The sequence below is a fragment of the Rattus norvegicus genome, chromosome 7 (genome assembly GCF_021556685.1).
Source record: "Rattus norvegicus strain SHRSP/BbbUtx chromosome 7, alternate assembly SHRSP_T2T, whole genome shotgun sequence".
Taxonomy (NCBI): Eukaryota; Metazoa; Chordata; class Mammalia; order Rodentia; family Muridae; genus Rattus; species Rattus norvegicus.
Window position 1 is genome coordinate 82,603,822 of NC_141540.1, and position 20,973 is coordinate 82,624,794.

A 20,973-nucleotide genomic window follows, 5' to 3' on the forward strand; every position below is an offset into this window, starting at 1 on the left:
TTAAAGTTTGTGGTTATTCGTATGTATGAATTTACTGTGCATGTACTTAGCATGTACAATGATTAAAGTATATGTGATATGTCTTCTGTTTAAGTTGTGTTCCTGATCTTGAATGTCTGACATCATTGTGTTTGTTACATACAACATCATCACCAATATAGTGAAGGAAAAGAAGTAGTCTATATTGTACAATTATTTTAATATTTAAATAACAATTATTAATCTTAATTCCAACTTCATTTATATTAGCTCTAAATTAGATATGACCTGAGTCCCTATCAGGAGAATAGAGGGGTAAATTTGCAGATGTCTATAATCTTTTAAGTAATACAGCAATAAAAAGAATGTTCTAATAATATTAACAACCATATGGCTGGCTCTCAAAGCCATGTGGAATACCAAGGGAAGGCCTGATGGGAAAGAGGGAAAGGAGCTGACATGCTTAGGTTTTCAGGGTTCTTGGGTTCCTGGAAGTGGAGGAGTGCAAAGTGATAGGAAGGAAATTTATGATTGCTGGGCACATGCTGGCCTCACCGTGGATGGTGATGGGTGCTGGGCTCATGCTGGCCTCACTGTGGATGGTGATGGGTGCTGGGCTCATGCTGGCCTCACTGTGGATGGTGATGGGTGCTGGGCACATGCTGGGTCTCACTGTGGATGGTGCTAGGTGCTGGGCACATGCTGGGTCTTACCATGGATGGTGATGGGTGCTGGGCACATGCTGGGTCTCACCGTGGATGGTGATGGGTGCTGGGCACATGCTGGGTCTCACCATGGATGGTGATCACATGGTAACTACAGGCTCATGCTACTTTCTTAGTTCTAGAAGGTAAATTTATTCAGATTTCCAAAGACGTGTGCAAGTTTTAAGATAGCAGCCACTGAAAGTAGATTACAAGGGGAAATAAGGTAGAATAAGGGGCAGCAAGCATGTAAATGATGGAGACTTGATGGAACTAGATTATGATGATGTTTCTAAATCAGGCAGTAATGTGCTGGATGGCAGAATTTCCATCACGAGAGAGAATTGAGAACTTTTTCCAATTAAGGTTGAATCAGTTAAGTTTGGAAATATGAAACTGACTTTACCTTTTCTTTTCGTATGGGTGCATATGTGTGCGTGTGTACATGTGTGTATGGATGTTTGCAGATGTGTGGCCTGTAGTTGGTGTGCGAATGTGTACGCGCAGAGACCGAGGTTACTAGGAGTCTTCTTGTTGGCTCTTGTCCTGTATCCCTTAGACAGCCCTTCTCAATGCAACTCCAGAGCTCACGAGTACTGCTCTCCACAGCAGGCTGCTCTGAGGATCTCAGTATCTGAAGCTGGCATTAAGAGCAGCCCCCACTTCCACCTCACCCTTACATGGCTTTTGGGCTCCAAGCTCCCACATTTTGGATCTCTTTTTACCTGACAACACTTTGACCTGTGACATCTCCCTATCCCCATTGCTGACTATTTTGACTCAAAGGATTGGCTTCAGTTTCTGAGGAAAACATTGCAGATTATAATTTATAGATTAAAAATCTTTGTACCTCCTCAAGTGTCCCAGAAAAAATTACCTAAAACAAAACAAAAAGTGGTAGAAGAGTTTGGTTTGTAGCAATGCAGTTTGTCTTGCCTTCTGGAAACAGCACCTCCAGGTAAACTGCACTTGTCTGTGGCTGTAGAGCTCTTGGATATGCGTAATGAGAGGAAACAATGGGAGTTTTAAGACTAAAAGCTGATTCCTCAGCCAGTTAGGTTACATTTCAGACTGTTTGGACAATTGGTGTGCTAATTTCATAAAGTATAAGCTTTATGAAATCCGAATATGAAGTTAGAAGCTAGAATGTACAGTTCCCTGCCATCTGGTCCTCTCAGTCTGCATCTTTCCTACTCTGGTCTTTTAATATCAGTGATAGAGACTTTATGACTGGAAAGAGCAATGCTCTCCCTCATAGGACAGTTTTGTCAAAACGCCCTTCGTTACTGTGTTTCAGCTGTTTGTCTTTATCCCTTCTTCCAGGGAACATCAATAACAAAAACCAAACTTTGGATATTCCATGGTAATGTGGACAAACTGATCTTTCCTTTAATCCTCTCCCAAGACAATTTCCCTTAACTCCCTTGTTTACTGTTACAGATTCTTTCCAGACCCTGTGTTACCATCATTCTTATTCTAAGATTTATTAAAATATTACACATCATGGTACCCAAAATTTCTAAGATGTGCAGTTTGAATAGGAAAAATTTAAAGGCATACTCAAAAGAGCTTCATGTACAAAACACAGAAATTAAATCTTTGGCTCTATATAGAAAAGGCAGAGATTTCAGGGTTAGAAATTTGAGGATGGTCGGAAGGGTAATGTCAGAGATTTATAGAGGAGCTCTACACACCAGGAGATTCCCTCTCCCACAAAAGATGGGAAAGTTTATCCACATTTCAACAGTGGTACCCCCTAATGATATATCAGAATTATCACTTATGAAAAAGGACCTGAGAAGCATCATGCACTCTGTTGGTGAAGTTATAGAAAAATTGTAGGTGTTCAATTTCTCCTCCCACCACATAGGTCTCAGGAATCAGATCATTGGCTGCAAGGCCCTTTGACAATGGTGCCATCTTCCCAGCTAGAGTCCTAGTTTTGAAATGATTATTATTAAAAGAAAAGGCTCTGATATATTCTCTACTACTGTCCCTTGCAAAAGCATTGATAAACTGGTGGCTCCATTTCATGACTAGTTTCTTAGACCTGAATCTTTTTTTCATTATTAGATATCACACATGAGTGATTTCTTTTTTTTTTTTTTCTTTTTTTCTTTTTTTCGGAGCTGGGGACCGAACCCAGGGCCTTGCGCTCGCTAGGCAAGCACTCTACCGCTGAGCTAAATCCCCAACCCCACATGAGTGATTTCTTAATCACTCATAGCTCAGGTCATCCATTTAAGTAGAAGTGTAATATGTTGCCTGCTTATGAAATAAACCTCCAAAGGAATATTAACATTTTAGTGTCTATTTATGGCTTAATTTTTCAAATTACTTATATGATGAGTGTGTTTATAACTTCCAGTGTTATCCGGTTTGATTATATCAATGTAAATATTTAATCTCAGTCTTCTACACCATTAAGCTCAATTACATCCTGTTGTGTGGATTCAGTTCTGTTTGCAGAGCTCCCATTAGTAGTCAGTGCTTTGGCCAATCATTGCATGTTTCCAAAGAACACCAGTCTAACACTGCTGAAACTTACAATAAGCACTGTGCCAGAGGCCTGCAGTCGCTTGGATAGCATGCTATCTGCTGGGTAACAAATGATCTGTTTGTTTTCCCAAGTGCATCTCATCTTTGTTATTAAAGAAGCACCTAATCCCAAATTAAAATCGGGCCAGTATATTAAGTACAGGCAAAAATGTCCCTAGTCTCTTCTCAGCCTGGTCATCAGATGTTTATTCAGTTGAAAGTATCCGAAAGTGAAGGGAGTGTTTCTTTGTAAAGTCAACACAGGTAGATCCCATTTCTCAGTATGGCTATACTGCGCCTGTTTTGATTTGTCATCTTTTATATCATACTTCATTTTGAAACACCTGTTTTTTGTGCTTAAGACAGGTTTTTAAAATGTTCCCCCAATTGTTTCTTTCTTTTCTTTCTTCTTTTTTTTTTTTTTAGCATCGTTAATGGCTGTGTATGCGGAGCTTGTGGTGAGAGGCTGGCCTTTGATCACAGTGTACTTTATGTTTGAGGAATGTGGTTGTGGTTGGGAGGAATGGGGAGGGGTTTGGCAGGTGGACACGGGGAGGAGAATGTTAATTGCACAAAGTGCTGATTTCTGTGGGCGGACTGTGCTGTGTTTGAATCGTGGTGTGTATTGAAGAAATGGCTGTGTTTTCTGTACGTAGCAGGTTAATAATAGAATCAGTTTGCCTTAAAATGAAAGAAGTATTTGGAAATTACCATTAAAGCATAGATAAACTGAGCTCCAGATAATTTTAGTTTATATCTAAATTAAGGTAATTACAGTTTGCACTTAATTTTTTAAAAATAAGCTTCTGGTAATATTCCTTATACTGCTAATTAATGAAATACAGCGTATGTAGACATGGTAAATGTGAGTATTGTTCAATAAATAATATACTAGAAAACATTTTAAAATGATTTTGTTATCTATGAGTATTCTCATAAAAGATTGAATTTTCTAGGATTATTAACTATAAAGAATAAATGTCTTAAAAAAGAAATAGAGCAGAACTGTGGGACTGTATGAGCAAACAGGAAAGTGTTCTCTGCAGTCATGTGGGATCTGGGAGAAATTCTGGAAAAGTGTACACAGTGCATGCCTTGTAATCGTGACACTTCAGGGTCTCTGTTAGTACTGTGGAAATATGTGCTCTGCGTCTTTAAACTTTTGAGCTCTTTCTTTGTACATTTGGGTGCAGTGCAACCTAACTTGAGCATGGGAAACACATTCTTCCCTCCCCAGCTTTACAGTCTCCACTCAGGACTATCTGTTCAATGGATACTACTTAGTGATTAGCTCTCTGTCATGTCAATCAAATCTTTGTCGCTAGCAAACTGTTTTGTCACTGTAGCAGGGATCTGGTGCTGCAAATTTATCTCTGACAGAGGAAGAATGCTTTTGAAAACAGTTCTTCCGTGATTTGCTGAAGCTTAATGTGACCTGGGAAGGAAATGTCCCGTCTCTGGTATGGGAAAAAAGGGAGAAGACATCAGCAAGTTAATCATAAATACACTCTGGTAAATCTTGATCAATTACTGCAGTTTCTGTATCTTACAGTCTTGTATTAGTGTCATTATGCAAAACTGTATCATATTTGAATGCACAAACAAAATATAGAGTAAAAACTTATGTGATTACAGAAAAGTTTAGCATATATTTAAGAATTCTAAGTATATTTCTAAGTATATATGTCACTAGAATTTTGCTTTGTGATAACATGGTGGTTTTTCTATTCACTCCAAAAGAAAAATAGCATATCTTTGTTACTGCCTTAATGTTCTCATTTAAATATAATCTTGTAGGAAAGGATTCAGAATTTTTTTTCCTTGTTTAGAAGAAGAGGAGAGAGTGAAAACTAAATTGTATGGAATAGATCACAAACTAGATTCTGTTACACATTCCTTCAGGCTCTCTGAGAAATGTGTTACTCTACAGTCCAAGATGCTTTTTAAAGCTGTTCAGGAACTTTCTGGTCAGAGCTCTTAACACAGACCTTTAAATGTGTTACACAGAAGAAGCCAGATTGTATTTCAAGGAACCTAGTTGGTTCTCAGTGTAATTGTACACACGGTTTTGTAAATGTATTGTCAGGTGCTCTTCCTGTGGTAATTTAGGATTGTTTTCCTTATGAATGCTATTTGTTTTGTGCTAATTAAGGATGAGAAAAATAAAGGTATTCTCTCTCTCTCTCTCTAAACCAGGCGTCACTTTAGAAAGTGTCTCACAGTCACTGTACTCCCCTAAATGTTGAGCATGTCAGAGATAACAAAGTCCCCCTAGTTAATGTTATTTAACTATAATTTCAGAAAATTTTTAATTTTCTGTCACATCAGCGCTGATGGGTTTTATGCACCTGAAAATAATAATTTTTAAATTTGTGATCAAGTTTATCAAATTAACTAATTAACTTGGCCTTTTTAGTTTTTAACCAAGAGCAATAAAGGTGTTCATATTCTTTATTTAAACTTAAATAAATATTGATTTTTAAAATATTTTAATTGCAACTTTAGGCAAATCTTAGATGCTTGAACACAGAGGTCAGCAGTGCTGCACAGGGCACACATACTGGTTACTCTCTGAGTCCTGCCACTCACTAAGAGGCTCTTCTGGGATGTTTCTCCTGTGATTTTTTTTCCCCCTAAGCCCATATGTCTCTTACTGGTCATTAACTTCACCCATGTATGTGGTATATACAAGCATACAATATAGCATTTTTTCATAACTTTGAAATTGCTGCTGTAAGATGACAGGCATGTAGTTTTCTGGACGAAGTGATATTTGGTGACACGGGTTCAGCCTGAAGCCAGCCAGGTTTCACGTCACTAGTTTGTCTAATAGAAGTTTTCTAGCTAGTGCCTTGTGTCCTCATGTGTATCAAGCTTAGTTCCCAGTTTTCCTACTTGAGACGGGTCCTTCTGGGAGGAGGCCAGGGAAGGGCTGGAGACAACTGGGCCTGTAACAGATGGATGGCCTCCAGTCCTTACCAAGGCGCTTCTGTGTTGAAACTGAAAGCAAGACACGTTTCGTCTGAGGGAATAAGCAGTCTTTCAGAACAGAGGAAAGCTGATGGCTGCTCACTGTGTGCCGTGCTTTTTAGCATGCTTCCTGTCTTTCACACAGCTGATCAATAGTTAGACTTTAGCTGTCTTACAGAGCTGGTGAGAATGTGGCCATATATTTCTCTTAGCACTGACACTGTTCTAAATGCTGGTGTGTGTGGTATGAAATTTGATCTTATAGTTACCACATGTGTTAATATGAGATATTTTCATTTTATAAGTGAGATCATTTAACTTCAGGATATAAACACGGGTAGCAACAGGAGTCAATAAGTAAAGATACTTGCTGCCAAACCTGATGACCTGAGTTCAATTCCCAGGACCCATGTAGTAGAAGGAGAGGACTACCTACTGAAAGGAGTCCGCTGACCTCTCTACACATGCACCATGGCACACATGCACACATATACACACGTGCGCTCTCACACATACACACACACAATAAATAAGCACTTTTAAAAACCATCAATAATAATACTTGGAAGATGCCTCAGGTCAAATGTATAGAATAAAATTAACCCTTTGCAACTTGGCTTCCATGAGAATCCTGTTACTCGGTTATTCTTAGCTTTCCGGGTTGTTTTGTTTTGTTGGGTTTTGTTTGTTTGCTTATTTGTTTGTTTTTACTTTCATGTTTTTAGCTTTAAGGCTGTTTTGGAAATTCAAGCTGACATCTTCAACTTGAATCTGCAGTCATTTCTCAGAGATTTTCACATCTTTAGTAGGCACGTGTGCGAGTTCTTACGCCTTGGTGTCAGAGAGGTGTAATTTGCTTGAAAGCATTTGATAAAAACTTAGGCTTAGTCTAATTCAGCAGCAGCAGTAAAGTCATTATATGCCAACATTAGTTTATTACCATTATTAGTAGTTGAGTTTTTTCACCAGTTTGATTTTTTTAGGTTGTCTTCATGTAGAAAAGGCAGGTTTTCCCCTCTTTGGTGTTTTGGGTGTGCAGCTGCAGGGAAAGCTACTGGTGCATTACTGACATGTCCAAGAGTCAGCTCACACTGGGACTTCCGGGAAGCAGCATTGAAGTGTGCAGCCGGAGTTTGCTGGAAGAACAATGGGGGAAATGACTGCAGGGCTCTGTGTGTTAACTGGTACTCTAGACACACAGCCCAAGTTATCCTTTTAAAGTTTTACAATCCCATTACACTGTCATTTTTCTCTTGTACATGAATTGGGGATATCTTGCTACAGTGGCTAAATTCAGAGTGAGGCCTTCACTCTGTGTGTCCTTGTTCTCGCCCATGTCTGTTAAGTCTCTGCACTCACAATCTTTAGGATAGAAAGAGGGGAAAGTGGGTGGTGGTGGTGGTGGTACTTTGCTTGTTTAAACATTTAACCTTTACCTATTTTATATATAGCTTACAAGTAAAGTTTATTCCTTGTGAAAAGCTTAAAGTATGAACATCATTTCAATGAGGTTGCTTAAGTTCACAGAGTTGTAAGAAGCTGAGTGAAAATTAGAGCTCTGATCCCAAAGCCATTCTTCTTCCTGCCCTTCACACTGCCACCCTGTAGTAGTGATAGGCAGTGCGGTAACGGCCTTTTCACAGATGACATCCTGTCAGTAACGTACCCTCTGTACTGTGGACACTCACAGCTTAATGGAAGGGACTCATATACTGTCTGTATTGGCCTTAGTTGAAAAGTTGCCTTAGGTGTGTAAATTATAAGAATAAAATGAAGATCTGATTCTGCTTCGCAACATTAATACTATCACATCACTTTTACATTACATTTATTTATGTGAGTTTTTCTGTAATACTGTCCTCCCTAAATTGATAAGCACCACCCTGAATATTTTGCTTATTGTTTCACTCATTTTTCATTTTAGAGAATAGAGTTTATTTTATTTACTTTTATGGGCAAGGTATAAAATATAGTATAATAAAAATATAATAGAATAAGATAAAACAAAAACTAACACAAAAAAGAGCCCAAGAGAAGACGCAAGAAACAGAGACTCACTCATTTGCACAGTCAGAGATCCCATAAAAACACTAAGTTAGAAGCTATACTATTTAGGCAAAGGACAATGTTTCTGTCTCCTCTTCTATGGCGGTCCCTGAGCCTTGGGTATGGGGGCATTTAATGGAGACACCCCATTTAGGGCTGAGTTATCTAAAGTCTCTCTCATTGCATAGTCTCTGGCTGAGAGTCTCTGTGTTTATTTCCATCTGATGGCTGAGCAAGGAGGGACTGATCTATGGGGATAGCAAGATGTCATTAGGAGTCATTTATTGCTGGGTATTATTATCATTATCATCATTATTGTTGTTGTTGTTGTTGTTGTTGTTATTTAAACCAATTTGCTTTTACCCTGTGTCCCCAGGCCAAGAACCCCAAGCAATGTCAGATATGGGTTCCATCTGATGGAGAGACTCTTAAGTCCAGTCAGGACTGGTTGGCTACTCCCACAGACTGTGTGCCACCATTGCCCTAGCGTATCTCAGAGCTGTGGTTTAAGTTTACATAGAGATTAAAAAGGAAGCATAGTTCTTTCATTGTAAATTTCATGGGTATTGACACATGAGTAATTATAGGACCATGGTATACTTTAATTGCACTAAAATCCTGCTGGGGCGATAGATATTTGCCAATTCTTCATTCCCTCTCTAAGCTGCTCGCACCCACTAATCTTTTTTTCATTAAAAATTCATTTAAAAAGTAACATTAAACTCCCCAATGCTTTCATACTTACAAGCGTTCCTCTTAGTAAAATACATGTTAATTGGGATCTCTTGCTTTCTCTCTGCCCACTGCCCCCCTCCTTCTCACAAAAGTCACTGAGAAAAATGCTCTAGAGAATCACGGTGCGGTTTGCCCCGGCATTACTTCTGTATATGAGGTTCTGGTTGCAGTTTAACCACTCCGTGCACTGAGGAATCTGGGAATGCCCATCTAGCCCTTTGCCTCCCTATTTACATCATCAAAACATAACTTAAGGATCTGCTGATCTTCCATGGTAGTCCGTTGGTGTTTTGTAGCTATTTGATTTATTTTGCCCCTAGTAGTTTGTTTTGTACAATTAATAAACAACAGGAAGAAAAATACTTAAAAGAAGAAAAGTAAGAAAGGCAAAGGAGGGGCATCAAGATATCTTAAGAGACTAAGAGTTAATTTATTCAACCCTGAGGGCTGAATTAATTTGTGAATTATTGAGCCAAACGGTTTGTGTGCTGTTGAAAAGGAGCTGACTGTTATCAAATAATGATAATAATAACAACAACAACAATAACAATAATGTACTACTACTAAAGCAAAAATCAAACAAAAAAACTGGCTGTTACAAATTCACTATGTGGCTTGAAGCAAATCACTTAACTTCTTTCCTCCTTAGATTTCTCGTTTCACAAAGACAAAGTTGAATATCCTCTGTGGCCTCTTGTGTCCCTAATTTGTATCTCTGATGTGTAGTTGTCCATACCAGGGAACACTTTATTTCTAAATCTCTACCACTGTGGTCCTTCTCACAGGTCCACTTTCTTGTCCACCATTTTAGAGACAAGGCAGGCCTGAATACAGTCATGCTGAACCTCAAGAAATGGTTTCTTAAGTTTGTGTTTTCAGTCACATATTGGAAATACTACAGATGGGATTCCTAGAGTAAGACTACTCTGTAGTACTCTGTTGAATGAATATAGCACTTGACATGTTCAGTTTCTTGGTGTGCTTTGTGTTCTGAGCATTTATCAAAAAAGGAATTGTCATTCAGATTCTGTGTAAACATATTTTCAAATTATGTAGATACCCAATGTAGGCTACCAGGTAGCCCGAATGGTAGTTTATATGGTAAGAGTATGCTTACTTTTAGGAGACAATTCCAGAATGGTTGTACCATTTTGAATTGATCAGCAGTAAGTACAATTCCTGCCAGTTGTTTGGGGTTTGTGTATACTAATAAGCACATTGATATCCTACTGTCTATGAGAATTTCCTCATTTATTTTCCATAACGGCTGCTTTTCAATTAGATATATTGAAGAAAGAATATCATCTGTAGCTTGACTGCATAGAAGTTTTAATCTTCAGTCATATGGGGCTTCTTGATTTTCTCATTCATGATTATTCTTTTGGTATTCCATTTGAAAATAGCTCTTGGTTACCTTGAGTTTCATATATTTAAAGAATTTTATTTTTGTATTTTCCATTTGAGTCTGTAAGCTATTTTGAATTTTCCTGTAAAAGACAAGAACGTTTTTCTCCTCCTGCCAGCCAGATCTCCATTCTTGTCCTTCTCCCTCAGTTGCTGTATTTGTGTGGGTATGTTTCTATTCTATTGCACAGATCTGTCTGCTGCTTGCCAGCCTCATTCTCTTGCTTACTGTGGCTTTAAGAGAAGTGTTGGTGCTCCAGGTGATTGCCTTGGTCTCTCAGCTCTGCTGGGCCTCCATCTGGGTAAACCTTTCAGATCAACCTCTGAGTATGTTAAAGGAGCTGAAGAGTGTCTTGGTGGAATTAGAATTGGAATTGTGTTGACACAGTAAATGAAATGAGTGGATACCTTGGTAACATTGAATGACTCTCCCTGCCCATGAACATAGGCCACTTCCATTACTTAGACCTTTGTTCTCCTTCATCAGAATTTTACACTTTTCTTTTTTAGGTCTTCTGTGCACTTTGTTAGGTCTGTGCCTAAAGTACTAAAATAATGTTAATGGCAGGTAGTTGATTTTTGTATATGAGCCTGGTGTGCTGGCAATACTGAAGCCATTTATTAATCCAGCAGTGTTTAAGTTGATAATTCAGATTTTCATTATTCAAAACCATAGAATTTTTTTAAGCAAAGATGGTTTTAATTTTCTCCTTTCTTATCTTCCTGTCTTCTATTTCATGTCTTCATTGTGTGTCCAGGACTTCCTGTAAGCTGTTGGATAGGAGTAATGAGGGGGGATCTCTTTTCCTTGCTCCGGGCCTTCATACAAAAGAATTTTGATGGTCCCATCTGTTCGTGATAACAGCTATAGGGTTATTCTTTCTATATGGTCCTTATCACTTTGGCATCCTCAGAACTTCTAGATAGCTGACTGTTTTCATCACAAATGAATATCAGATTTTCTGTCTATGATAATTGTGATCACAATGTTTACTTTACCTTCTGGATTATATCAATGGCTTTCCAAGTATAACCTGCTTTGTATACCTATAATAAATTTGACTTGATCATTATGTACATTTATTTTTATGCATTATTTGAGGGAACTCGCTAATATTTTGTTAAATGTGTGTGTGTATTTTCATAAGCGATAGTCTTCTGTAATTTTCTTTTCTTGTAATGTCTTTATTTGTTTTTTTATTAGGGTAATGCTGGCCTCACAGAATGAGTTAGTAAGTATTTCCTCTGCTTCTATTTTCTACAAGAGATTGTGGAGAATTAGTTTCGTTTCTTCCTTCTGTGTTTGGCATTTACTTATCAGTAAATCCATATGGGCCGGTGCTTCCTGTTTTGGAAGTTAATCCTTGATTCTATTTAATTAAGGGATAGGTCTAATCATGTCTGTTTCTTCTTGTGTGACTTTTAGTGGTTTATGTCTTTTGGGAATTGATGTCCCACTCTGTTCCACCTTCTCTGGTTTTAATTAAACATGAGTTTGTATAATTTTCACCCGTTAGCCTTTGAGTTGTGTTCACCTAACTTTCCCTAGTGCTTGTCCTAACATTCGTCGTGCATATCTTTAAGGTAGGAGGACTCCCGCTTCTCTCTCTCTCTCTCTCTCTCTCTCTCTCTCTCTCTCTCTCTCTCTCTCTCCTTTTCAGAATACAGCATCATGTGTTGTAATTCATCACTCACCTGATCTACTTCTCTAAAGGACAGTGGGCTGCATCCCTGTCCACTTCTTCTCCCTCCCAGCCTGCGAGGACGGCGTGTGCTGTTTGGTATTAAGATTCTGTTGTTGCTGTTGTTGGGCTTTTCGTAGAATTCCAAGAAATTTGTTCTTTAAAACTCTTGCTAATATCTTTATTTCTTTTTCTATGCAATAAAAAGAATTCCCTGATACCTCTGTAACTAAGCATCCCCTCTTCCGAGTTATGGGCTGCTGAAGTCTATATTCCTTCTTTTCTCACAAATCAGACATTTACTATTTTATTGAGACAATGCTTAAATACTTATTGATTCAAGATTTTAGGGTTGTTTGTTTGTTTGTTTGTTTGTTTGTTTTTTAATTGCACATACCTCAGATTACCCTCTGGGGATCATTTTCCTTCTAGTTGACATTTGCACTATGACTTTCCTCTGTGAAGACTGGATGGCTAACACTCTAGCTGGTGTGTCTGAAGCAGAAGAGTACTGAACGGTGCAAGTGCTGAGCATGGAGCACTCCTCCCTGGTGTCCTGAAAGCATAGAGTGTAACAACCAGCTATTGTCCAAAGGCCCCACTGCAGTGTTGGGAATTGAGGAATGCATGACTGTCCTTTGTCACGAAGGGGCCACAGTATATGGGAATGTATAACTTGAATACCTGGGAGTTTAGGACTCTCCATTAATCCAGTGCCTCAGGGAGAGCTTGGTGATTTTGGTTCCCTTTTTGTTCCCTCATAATCTTTATTGAGTTTTGCTTCGATAAACAATTTTAGATTGGCCATTCGTTTCCCGCCGTGTCGTGCTCTTTGGTTTGCTGACTATTTATGTTGGGTTTGTGTTTACCTACATCATGCTCCTCAGGACCTGAGTGAAGAGGCTGGTACTCTCAGAGGATTTGCATCTGCCCTTGGAAACTTTGCCTCCAATTTAAGATTTGTAGATTCTCCCACCTGTTACTTAATAATGAAACAACAGAAAAACAAAACCTTCTCTTTTAACTATTATGAAGTCTTTAGTAGATATAATGTCTGTGCTTTTTGTTTAGGGAACAGAATGCTTAAATCTACAGATCTATTTTTAATCAATTCTGGAAAATTCTCAGCATTACCTTTTCTTTTTTTCTTTTTTTTTAATTTTATTTCTGCATACTTTTTTTTGGATATTTTATTTATTTGCATTACAAAGGTTATCCTCTTTCCCAGTTTCTGATCTGGAAAACCCCTATCCTATTCTACTTCCCTTGTTTCTATGAGGGTGCTCCCCAACCAACCCACCCACTCCCACCTCCCTGCCCTGGCATTCCTCTACACTGGGCATTGAGTCTTCCTAGGACCAAGGGCCTCTCCTCCCATTGATGTCCAACAAGACCATCCTCTGCTACATATGGTCTTCCATGTGTACTCTTTGGTTGGTGGTTCAGTCCCAGGAATCTCTCGAGGTTTGGGTAGCTTGATACTGTTTTCTTCCTCTGGGTTACAAACCTCTTCAGGTCTACCAGTCCTTTCTCTAACTCCTCCATTGGATATCCTGTACTCAGTTCAATGGTTGGCTGTGAGCATCCACCTCTGTATTTGTTAGTCTCTGGCAGAGCCTCTCAGACAACAACTATATCAGACTCCTGTCAGCAAGCATTTCTTGGTATCCACAATAGTGCCTGGGTTTGGTGTCTGCATATGGGTTGGATCTCCAAGTGGGGCAGTCTCTGGATGGCCTTTCCTTCAGTCTCTGCCCCACATTTTGTCTCCATATTTCCTCCCTTGAGTATTTTGTTCCCCCTTTTAAAAAGGACTGAAACATCTGCACTTTGGTCATCCTTCTTTTTGAGCTTCATGGGGTCTGTGAATTGTATCTTGGGTATTCTGAGCTTTTGGGCTAATATTCACGTATTAGTGAGTGCATACCATGTGTGCTTTTGTGATTGGGTTACCTCACTCAGGATGATATTTTCTAATTCCATCCATTTGCCTAAGAATTTCATGAAGTTGTTGTTTTTAATAACTGAGTAGTATTCCATTGTGTAGATGTACCACATTTTCTGTATTCATTCCTCTGTTGAAGGACATCTGGGTTCTTTCCAGCTTCTGGCTATTATAAATGAGTGGAGCTTGTATCCTTGTTATATGCTGGAGCATCTTTGAGTGTATGCCCAGGAGTGGTATAGCTATGTCCTCAGGTAGTACTATTTCCAATTTTCTGAGGAACTGCCTGAATGATTTCCACAGTGCTTATACCAGCTTGCAATCCCACCAACAATGGAGGAGAGTTCCACTTTCTGCATATCCTTGCCAGCATCTGCTGTCACCTGAGTTTTTAATCTTAGCCCTTTGACTAGAAGTGCAGTGGAATCTCAGAGTTGCTTTGATTTGCATTTCTCTGAAGACTAAGGTTGTTAAATTTTTAGGTACTTCTCAGCCATTTGATATTCCTCAGTTGAGAATTCTTTGTTTAACTCTGTACCCCATTTTAATAGGGATATTGGGTTCTCTGGAGTCTAACTTCTTGAGTTCTTTGTATATATTGGATGTTAGCCTCTATCTGATAAAGGATTGGTAAAGATTTTTCCCAATCTGTTGGTTGCCATTTTGTTTTATTGACAATGTCTTTTGCCTTATAAAAGCTTTGCAATTGGGTTGGGGATTTAGCTCAGTGGTAGAGCGCTTGCTAGGAAGCGCAAGGCCCTGGGTTCGGTCCCCAGCTCCAAAAAAAAAAAAAAAAGCTTTGCAATTTTGTGAGGTCCCATTTTTCAATTCTTGATCTTAGAACAGAAGCCATTGGTTGTTCTGTTCTGGAAAATTTCCCGGGTGCCCATGAGTTTGAGACTTTTCCTCACTTTTTCTTCTGTAATACTGCTTGAGGTCAGGGATGGTGATTCCTCCTGAAGTTCTTTTATTCTTGAGAATACTTTTGGCTATCCTGGGTTTTTTGTTACTCCAAATGAATTTACAAATTGCTTTTACATGAGTGTCTCTGCTTTGATGTGGAGGTCCTTGATCCACTTGGACTAGAGCTTTGTATAGGGTGATGAGAATGGATCGAATTGCATTCTTCTACATGCTGACCTCCAGTGAACCAGCATCATTTGTTGAAAATGCTATCCTTTTTCCACTGGATGATTTAAGCAACTTTGTCAAAGATCAAATGACCATGGGTATGTCAGTTCATTTCTGGGTCTTCAATTGCATTGATCTACCTGCCTGTCTCTATACCAATGCCATACAGTTTTTATCACTATTGCTCTGTAATACTGCTTGAGGTCAGGGATGGTGATTCCTCCTGAAGTTCTTTTATTGTTGAGAATACTTTTGACTATCCTGGGTTTTTTGTTACTCCAAATGAATTTACAAATTGCTTTTTCTAACTCTATGAAGAATTGAGTTGGAATTTTGATGGGAATTACATTTGATCTATAGATCAATTTTGCATTTGGCAAAATTGCCATTTTTACTATATTAATACTGCTAATTCAGTAACATGGGAGATCTCTTCATCTTCTTAGGTCTTCTTTGATTTTTTTCTTCAGAGGCTTGAAGTTCATGTTATACAGATCTTTCACTTGCTTGGTTAGAGTTACACTAAGGTATTTTATATAATTTGTGACTATTGTGAAGGGTGTTGTTTCCCTCATTTCTTTCTCATCCTGTTTATCCTTTGAGTAGAGGAAGACTACTGATTTGTTTGAGTTAATTTTATATCTCGCCACTTTGCAGAAGTTGTTTATCAAGTTTAGGAGTTCTCTGGTAAGATTTTTGGGGTCACTTAAGTATACTATCATATCATCTTCAAATAGTTAAATTTTGACTTTTTGCTTCCCAATTTGTATTCCTTTTACCTCCTTTTGCTGTCTGATTGTTCTGTCTAGGAGCTCAAGTACTGTATTGAATAGGAAGGGAGAAAGTAGGCAGCCTTGTCTAGTCCCTGATATTAGTGGGATTGCTTCAAGTTCCTCTCCATTTAGTTTGATGTTGGTTACTGGTTTTCTGTATATTGCTTTTACTTAATTTAGGTATAGGCCTTGAATTCCTGATGGTTTCAAGACTTTTATCATGAAGGGGTTTTGAATTTTGTCAAATGCTTTCTCAGCATCTAATGAAATTGTCATACTTTTTTTTTCTTAGAGTTTGTTTATATAGTAGATTACATTGATGGATTTCAGTATATTGAACCATCCCTGCATCTCTGGGATGAAGCCTATTTGATCATGGCGAATGATCGTTTTGATGTGTTACTGGATTTAATTTGTGAGAATTTTATTGAGTATTTTTACATCAATATTCATAAGGGAAATGGGTCTGAAGTTCTCTTTGTAGGATCTTTGTATAATTTAGGTATAAGCATAATTGTGGCTTCAAAGAGTGAATTCGGTAGTGTTATTTCTGTTTCTATTTTGTGTAATAGTTTGAAGAGTATTGGTATTAGGTCTTCTTTGAAGGTCTGATAAAACTGCACTAAACACTTCTGGTCCTGGGCTTCTTTTGCTTGGAAGACTTAATTATTGCTGCTATTTCTTTAGGGCTTGTGGGACTGTTTAGATGAATTATCTGGTCCTGATAGCTTCAGTACCTGGTATCTGTCTAGAAAAATTGTCTCTTCCGCCCAGATTTTCCAGTTTTGTTGAATATAGGCTTTTATAGTAGGACCTAATTTTTTTTTATTTCCTCAGTTTCTGTTGTTATGTCTCTCTTTTCATTTCTAATTTTTTTTAATTTGGATGAGATCTCTGTGCCCTCTGATTAGTCTAGCTAAGGGTTTATCTATCTTGTTGATTTTCTCAAGCAACCAGCTCCTGGTTTTGTTGATTCTTTGTACAGTTCTTTTTGTTTTCTACTTGGTTGATTTCAGCCCTGAGGTTGATTATTTCCTGCCATCTACTCTTCTTGGGTATATTTGCTTCTTTTTGTTCTAGAGTGTTCAGGTGTGCTGTGAAGCTGTTAGTGTATGCACTCTCCAGTTTGTTTTTGGAGACAATCAGAGCTATGAGTTTTCCTCTTATCACTGCTTTCATTGTGCCTCATAAGTTTGGGTATGTTGTACCTTCATTTTCATAAAATTCTTAAAATTATTTAATTTTTGTCTTTATTTATTCCTTGACGAAGTTATTGAGTAGAGCATTGTTCAGCTTCTATGAGTATGTGGGCTTTCTGTTGTTTTTTTGTTATTATTGAAGATCAGTCTTAGTACATGGTGATATTATAGGATGAATGGAATTATTTCAGTCTCCTTGTATCTGTTGAGGCCTGTTTTGTGACCAGTTATATTGTCAGTTTTGGAGAATGTACTGTGAGGTGCTGAAAAAACGGTATATTCTTTTCTTCTGGGATGAAATGTTCTACAGATAGATGTTAAATCCTTTTGGTTCATAACTTCAGTTATTTTTACTGTGTCTTTGTTTAGTTTCTGTTTCTTATCTGTCCATTGCCGAGAGTAGGGTGTTGAAGTCTCTCACTATTGTTGTGTGAGGTGCATTGTGTGCTTTGAGCTTTAGTAAAGTTACTTTTATGAATGTGGGTATCCATGCATTTGGAGCATTGATGTTCAGAGTTGAGAGTTCATCTTGGTAGATTTTTCCTTTGATGTGTATGAAGTGTCCTTCCTTATCTTTCTTGATAACTTTTGGTTGAAAATCAATTTTATTCTGTATTAGAATGGTTACTTCAGCTTGTTTCTTGGGACTATTTATTTGCTTGGAACATTCTTTTTCTAGCCTGTTACTCTGAGATAGTGACTGTCTTTGTCACTTACATTCGTTTCCTGTATGCAGCAAAATGCTGGTTCCTGTTTACATATCCTGTCTGTTGGTCTGTGTCTTTTAATTAGAGAATTGAATCCATTAATGTTAAGAGATATTAAGGAAAAGTGATTGTTTCTTGCTATTATTTTTGTTACTAGAGGTGAAATTATGTTTTTGTGGCTATCTTCTTTTGGGTTTGTTGAAAGAAAATTACTTTCTTTTTCTAGGGTGTAGTTTCTCTCCTTGTGTTGGAGTTTTCCATCTATTATCATATATAGAGCTATAATTATGGAAAGATATTGTATAAATTTGGTTTTGTCTTGTAATATCTTTGTTTCTCCATCTATGTTAATTTATAGTTTTGCTAGGTATAGTAGCCTGGGCTGGCATGTGTGTTCTCTTAGGGTCTGTATGACATCTGTCCAGGATCTTCTGGCTTTCATAGTCGCTAGTGAGAAGTCTGGTGTAATTCTAATAGGTCTGCCTTTATATGTTACTTGACGTTTTTCCCTTACTGCTTTTAATATTCTTTCTTTATTTTGTGCATTTGGTGTTTTGACTATTATGTTACGGGAGGAGTTTCTTTTCTGGTCCAATCTATTTGAAGTTCTGTAGGCTTCTTGTATGTTTATGGGCATCTCTTTCTTTAGGTTAGGGAAGTTTTCTTCTATGATTTTGTTGAAGATATTTACTGGTCCTTTGAGCTGGGAGTCTTCACTCTCTTCTATACCTATTATCCTTAGGTTTGATCTCATTGAGTCCTGGATTTCCTGTATGTTTTAGGCCAGTAGCTTTTTCCTTTTTACATTATCTTTGACCATTGTGTCGATGATTTCTATGGAATCTTCTGCTCCTGAGATTCTCTCTTCTATCTCTTGTATTCTGTTGGTGATGCTTGTATCTATGGCTCCTTGTCTCTTCCTTTGGTTTTCTATATCCAGGATTGTCTCCCTTTGTGCTTTCTTTATTGCTTCTATTTCCATTTTTAATTCCTTCACCTGTTTGATTGTGTTTTCCTGGAATTCTTTCAGGGATTTTTGTGATTCCTCTCTATAGGCTTCTACTTGTTTATTTATGTTTTCCTGCGTTTCTCATGTCTTTCTTGAAGTCCTCCAGCATCGTAATCAAATGTGATTTTAAATCTAGATCTTGCTTTTCTGGTGTGTTTGGATATTCAGTGTTTGCTTTGGTGGGAGAATTGGGCTCCGATGATGCCATGTAGTCTTGGTTTCTGTTGCTTGGGTTCCTGTGCTTGCCTCTCACCATCAGGTTGTCTCTGGTGTTACCTTGTTCTGCTATTTCTGACAGTGGCTAGACCATCCTTTAGGCATGTGTGTCAGGAGTGCTGTATACCTGTTTTCCTGTTTTCTTTCAGCCAGTTAAGGGAACAGAGTGTTCTGCTTTCGGACGTGTAGTCTTTCCTGTCTACTGGTCTTCAGCTGTTTCTGTGGGCCTGTGTCCTCAATTCACCAGGCAGATCGCTTCAGCAGAAAGGTTGGTCTTACCTGTGGTCCCGTGGCTCAAGTTGCTCGTGGGGGGCTGCTTTTGTGCTCTCTGTGAGGGCGGCAACCAGGAGGGCCTGCGCCACCTTTTCCCAGGGCCCCGTGCACTGGTGTCCCAGATGGTGATAGGTGTTTTCCTCTGAAGTCAGAAATGTGGGCAGAGTTTAGTCTCTTCTGGCTTCCCAGGCGTGTCTGCCCCTCTGAAGGTTTAGCTCTCCCTCCCACGGGATTTGGGTGCAGGGAGCTTTTGATCGGGTCCCTTCAGATCGGGCGGTGTCTGAACCTCGGGGGACCTGCCACTTGAGTGCCCCTATCTTCCGGTTCCCAGAGGCCGTATACAGTTTCCTCTTGGGCCAGAGATGTGGGCAGGGGTGGGCAGTGCTGGTGGTCTCTCCCACTCTGCAGTCTCAGGAGTGCCCCCCTGTCTGGGCGGTGAGCTCTCTCTCCCATGGGGTTGGGGAGTCGTGTCAGTGTTTTCTGTGGTATCATCTGCCCCTGAGATTCTCTCATCTATCTCTTGTCTTCTCTTGGTGATGCTTGCGTCTGTGACTCCTGGTCTCTTTCCTAGGTTTTCTCCCTGGGGTTGGCTCCCTTTGTGATGTCTTTATTGTTTCTACTTCCATTTTTAGATCCCGGTGGTTTTGTTCCATTCCTTCACTTATTTATTAATGGCTTCCTGTAATTCTTTAAGAGATTTTTTTGGGTTTCTTCTTTAAGGGCTTCAACCTGTGTTCTCCTGTATCCCTTTAAGGGTGTTATTTATGTCCTTCTTGAAGTTCTTTATCAACATTGTGAGATGTGATTTAAGATCAGAATCTTGCTTTCCGGTATGTTGGAATATCCAGGACTTGCTGTGGTGGGAGAACTGGGTTCTAATGATGCCAAGTAGCCTTGGTTTCTGTTGCTTTGGTTCTTGTGCTTTTCTTTTGCCATTTTGTTATCTCTTTGTTTTTTTGGTCTTGTTATCTCTGACTGGAGGTTGTCCCTCCTGTGAGCCTGTCATCTTAGGTGTGTAAGCACTCCTGAGACACAAGCTCTCTCTGGGTGGGATTTGTGTTCAGAGAGCTGTGCCACTGGGTTAGCTCAGGGGTGCAGATGGAGACCGGAAATATCTGTCCCCAATCGCTCTGTGGTTCCTGAGCCCCGTGGTTTCCTGGCAGGTTCTTCTTTAGCCATTATTGGAGCAAAAGTGTTTATCTAACCTGTGAACTTAGGAGTGGCAGCACTCCTGGGAGAACAGCTCTCTCTGGTTAGGATTTGGATCCAATTTGCTGTGCCACAGGGTTAACTCCAGGGTACAGATAGAGACAGGACACAGCCTTACCTTTTCAAGAATTTTCTTTTCTAACAGAGACTTAATTGGAATTAGTGATATTTCATTAGTCTAGTTCCTGTGCCAAGCTCTTGCTGTTCTCAGACTTTCCTCTTAGTAATGTATTGTGGGTAGTCGTAGGCGTGCTTCCTAGTTTTACTAAGATACTCGTGAGTATCCGCTTTTTTTTGACACAACTGCGTGTTTCAAGGTTACTTTTATTGTATAAACTCTATTTGGTTAATTTCCAATATGCTTAGCCATCTTCCTGTTTGTTTATTTTTAGAATTAAAAAAAAAATCACATGTAAGTTGTCAGATAATTTTAGTATCTAGAGTTGGTTTAGT

General features: G+C 38.9%; 1 protein-coding gene across 23 annotated transcripts in view; it reads left to right on the forward strand.

The window, feature by feature from the left end:
- The window catches only part of Oxr1 (oxidation resistance 1), a 434,885-nt gene that overhangs the window by 393,336 nt on the left and 20,576 nt on the right, over window positions 1-20,973 (forward strand). For 2 of the 23 annotated variants that reach the window (NM_001414906.1, NM_001197332.2), the window contains 1 exon segment: window positions 4,553-4,733. In NM_001414906.1, coding sequence (NP_001401835.1) covers window positions 4,668-4,733 — 66 coding nt within the window. In that variant the 5' untranslated portion in view covers window positions 4,553-4,667. 23 annotated transcript variants of the gene reach the window in all.